Below are 4,610 nucleotides of genomic sequence, written 5' to 3' on the forward strand. Positions count from 1 at the left end.
CTTTGTACCCTTGAAGCGGTCTTCCACGAAGCCCGCATAGATGCAGGCTCCACACACTTTAACTACCCAGGAATCCTTGCGAAAGGCCAATCAGACAACGGATGAGAGGAGATTTCACTCACGGACAATTGTTGACATGGCTGAGAAGAAAATATTACGTTTTTTATGACCTAGATGTACATTTTACCAGTTGTTACCTACAGTTTATACAAACATTATGGTCATCGACCAGTGGTTAATGTCTCAAACATAATAATAACGCGTTGAATAATACGATCGCATTATGATTCATCAAATAAATAGAACCGAATGTCAGGGCTTTACTGAGTCATATCATATGTAAACATAGTATGAATATTGAAACCTGTAAATTGATCTGAAACTCATGCACATTTTCATTATGTGTTAAAATTTTAATTTTGGTTCAAATGGAACATTATATATTATTATGTATAAATGTATAACTGTATAAATCATTTAAATAAGCATGATGTATCTATTGTCTAATGCCCAGGTGGCATGCATAATATCAAAATACAGAACTGTAAAATTAGGCTGTGTAGTTGACATGGAGATAAGACGTCGGAGCGCAAAAATGTGATTTCTCCTGTCCAACAACAACCAGACCGTTATTTCCGGCGTGACAATCGAGTCTGTCCCAAAAATACCGCTCAATGTGCCCTCGTGTTCTCGCGCCAAGGGCCCTATAGGTCTGCATTACATGACGTCACCAAAGTGTGGACTCTGAGGAAGTCCACAAGTCCAGAGTGTGCCATTTGAGACAGGGCCTTTGATGATAACAACAAAACTTGCAATCACAGTTGGCTAAAATGTATTTGGGAAACACACCCCTGGTAAGCAGTGCACCAATCGCAGAAAAGAGAGCTAAAAATATATTTTCACCTTTGGGGTATGATGACAAGACTTAAGCTGTGGTGACACATAAATAAAATGGTCTAGCCAGTTTAAATATATTCAGAGACAAGCAGATTGTGCTCTTCATAACTAATGATAACTCAGTAACACTGACTAATAGATTAGATGCCTCTGTATATGAAGTGACGTGACAACTGTGTATCTATCGGTCATTTGCCTTGGTAAGTAAAGAATATTTCAGATGTAGTCATATTACATCAAACTCATGTTACATACCTGTACAGTAGGGGTGGCACGGTACATGAAAAAACATCCGAACCGTTCGGTTCGCTTGTCTCGGTTCGGTGCGCGTGTGCGTCGCGCGGTTTGCGCGGTTCGACGCATGCGCAATGTAGCCTCGTGCCCGTGCTAATACAATGCTAAATCATAAATCAGACATATGTAGAATTACATTACAATGTCCAGCAATCGATTTATATAGTACACTGAGTTTACCTAGACATTTAATGAGATCTATCTACTGTTGTTTTTTTCATGTGAATAAATAGGCTACATAGATCGACTGTTCCACGTAGCCTAATGGTCCAGTGGCAGAACTTGCCAAGCGTATCAAAGGTTCTGAGTTCTAATCTGCGCTCGTATATATTTTTTTCTTTATCAAAACCGATTATGTTTATCAGCGGTTGTATATCAAGCAGGGACCGATTTGTATGAATTTTGTTTTATTATTTAATCGGAACGAGTAGCCTTGAGTCTCCTCAATGGATTGAAGCGCGCGTCCGAGTGATGAATGTGCGGCCGCTGCGGTGTGTGCGCGAGCCACGAGAACACTGTATCAGCACCACTGATCGCAACTGCAACGAGCACTTTGATCACTTGATTAAAAAACACATTTCAGCGCTAAATTGCTTCTTATTTAACAAACGAATGAAACAAATACTTTGCTAGTTAACTGGAAATGTTTTATTTATTTGTATTGGTACACCCGTGCTGCAAGATAATATCAACCCTGGCAAAAAATGGTGGGGACATGTCCCGCCTATGATGACGAGACACGAGGATAAATTGACAAATAACGGTCCAACACAGCCCACGTAGCTCTACAGATGATGGACCTCCAGGGCCACTGAAAGTTTCCTCAGGGTGACGTAAATTTTTGGAGTGTTAAAGATTAAAAGAAAAAACAACAACATGAACCGTACAGAACCGAAAACCGTGACCCTAAAACCGTGATACGAACCGAACCGTGGGTTTTGTGAACCGTGCCACCCCTACTGTACAGTGATCAACAATATTTCTTGAGTTCTGCATGTGCATGTGAAAATGACAAAAAAGAAGGCCAAATCCCCTTTTAAAATTAAGAAGTAACCTTTCTACAGGAAGAAATACATAATAAAGATTGACACAACTAAGAAAACCCTAGTAAGTATCTTTTGAACATTAGTATATATGACTTATCTAATATGTTGTTAATACAAGTGTTTGTCACTTAATCTGTATGTTTTCTTTAGGTCACAAATGGATAACCTGACATTCAGATACAGTGCACTCTTAGTGGAGGGACTGCAAGTTACACCACAGTCCAGCAAGCTCACGTTCATTTTTCTGTTGATGGCTTATGTCGTCGCAATGATGTCTAACATTGGGATTTTGATTCAGATCTCAGCAGAAAAAAGTTTACACCAGCCTATGCACATTCTTTTCTGTCACTTGCCAGTGAGTGATATTATGGGAGTAAATCTCCTTATACCACGTTTACTGAAGGACTTATTAACAGACCCTTCTGAGCGCTACATCACATATGTGGAGTGTGTTTTCCAAGCAATCTTTACACATTTATATGGAACAACATCCCATACTATTCTAATGATCATGGCCTTTGACAGATATGTGGCCATATGCAATCCACTGCGATACCCAACTATAATGAGCAATAAAATGATAGTTAAACTGTCAGCAGGAGCCTGGGTTGCTGCAGTAGTTCCGGTGGGAATTCTGATCGGCCTCAGTGTGCGTCTGTCTCACTGCAGATCTGTGATTCAAAACCACTTTTGTGACAACCCTTCACTATTTAAACTGTCCTGTGAAAGTACAGTAGTTAATAATATATATGGATTAACTTTTACTGTGGTTTTACTCACCTCCTCAATGGGGTGGGTGTTATTGACATATCTCAGAATAGCAATGGTATGTATAAAAAGCAAAAACAAAGCAACCAACACCAAAGCAATAAAAACTTGCAGCACTCATTTGGCTGTTTATGTAATCTTGATGGTCTTTGGTTTTCTTCCAATTTTGCTCCATCGTTTTTCTGATTATGTTGAGAGTAGGAAGTTCGGAAGTATAATGTTTCATGTTATACCACCAGGATTGAATCCCATAATATATGGTTTACAAGTCAAGGAAATAAGACAACAAATGTTAAAACTTTGCAGAAAAAAAGTTTATTCTAACTGATTTTAATTTATTTACATATTCATGTAAGGAAGTACCCAAATGTAATGATGTATAAGCATTGCAAATTTTAAATGTGAAATATAGGCCTACTTTAATATGTATTTTACAGGAGCTTCTTTCTATCATTTCTTGTATATATAATTGTGACAAAACAGTTAAGAAATAGTACAATACATCATACAATTCATGGATATAGACTAAAGTGCATAATATACAACTGGTAAAGACTGAATAAATACAAATAATTACAGTTAATTTGTTATTTTCTTAATTTCATACATTATGTTACAGAGGATGCATTGTAGCAAAAAAGAGATGCATTCAGGATATATTAGGATTATGTGATTTGCAAAGGCTGAAAAGGTTCAGAAGGTTCACCTTTTTATCCTTGTATCAAAAGTGAAAAGACTCCTTTAGGGCACAGCCACAGGCCACCAGTCAGTGCAGGGTAGTAACTAATTACATGTAGGCCTAATCTGGATTACAAAATCTAATTCCAAAAAAGAAGTACTTGTAATTAAATTGTGTTACATTTTAAAATACTCATAATCAGACCACAGTTACTTTTTATTGTCTACATGATTTCATGTTATTCTCACAGTGGCAGAAAATTATTCATAATTCATTGACAGTTTCCTATCTAAAAAAGCCTGCTACTTAAATATGTTCAGAAAGTCTTCCAGGTTTGTGGAATTGCACACACAGAGCCACTAGTCATGAGCCTCTCACTGAAAATGTCTCTACAAGGAACGAGACGCTGCGTTGGAAGTAGTTACACTATGAGAACACTTCTGCATGTTTGCATCTTGAGGCACCCCGACAAGCAATTTTGCGTTTAAAAGATGTCTAATAGCTGTCCAAACACAGCCATGATGTCTAGGCTAAACCAAGGCACAATTTGGGCTGTCAGTGAAAATTTAATAGACGTCTAACCATAGCCCAAGAATAGACTAGTCATCAATGCACAGGCTACGCATAGAACATGTCAAATAAATTTAATGCCTTGTAATCACTGTAAACTTTGCTTACATGATGGAATATCATTCATCTCACAAGTTATTTTGGCAAAAACTACATGTAACCAAATTCAAGGTTATTTTGGCTAGAAGTGGGTTCCTCGTAGCCAGAATGTATTGGGTCTATAGTTAACCTAGATGGTGAAGTGACAGCTTTTGCTTGCTTGGACATGTGAAATCAGTCCAATGGCATGGCGGGACATCATCCCTTTGCGTGTGACGTCACGACCTGGAAGCCAGAAATGTGCAGAGAGGACCAGC

The 4,610-nt window shown here is 38.2% G+C and overlaps 1 protein-coding gene across 1 annotated transcript; it reads left to right on the plus strand.

The window, feature by feature from the left end:
• Positions 1–2,394: 2,394 nt before the first annotated feature.
• On the plus strand, positions 2,395–3,333 carry LOC311277623 (olfactory receptor 2D2-like; the record flags this gene model as incomplete). Its single annotated transcript, XM_084387995.1, has 1 exon — positions 2,395–3,333. One exon carries the CDS (start codon positions 2,395–2,397, stop codon positions 3,331–3,333), a length of 939 nt encoding a protein of 312 aa, XP_084244121.1.
• Positions 3,334–4,610: the final 1,277 nt, after the last annotated feature.

Source organism: Rutilus rutilus, assembly GCF_951802725.1.
Source record: "Rutilus rutilus genome assembly, chromosome: 18".
Classification (NCBI taxonomy): domain Eukaryota; kingdom Metazoa; phylum Chordata; class Actinopteri; order Cypriniformes; family Leuciscidae; genus Rutilus; species Rutilus rutilus.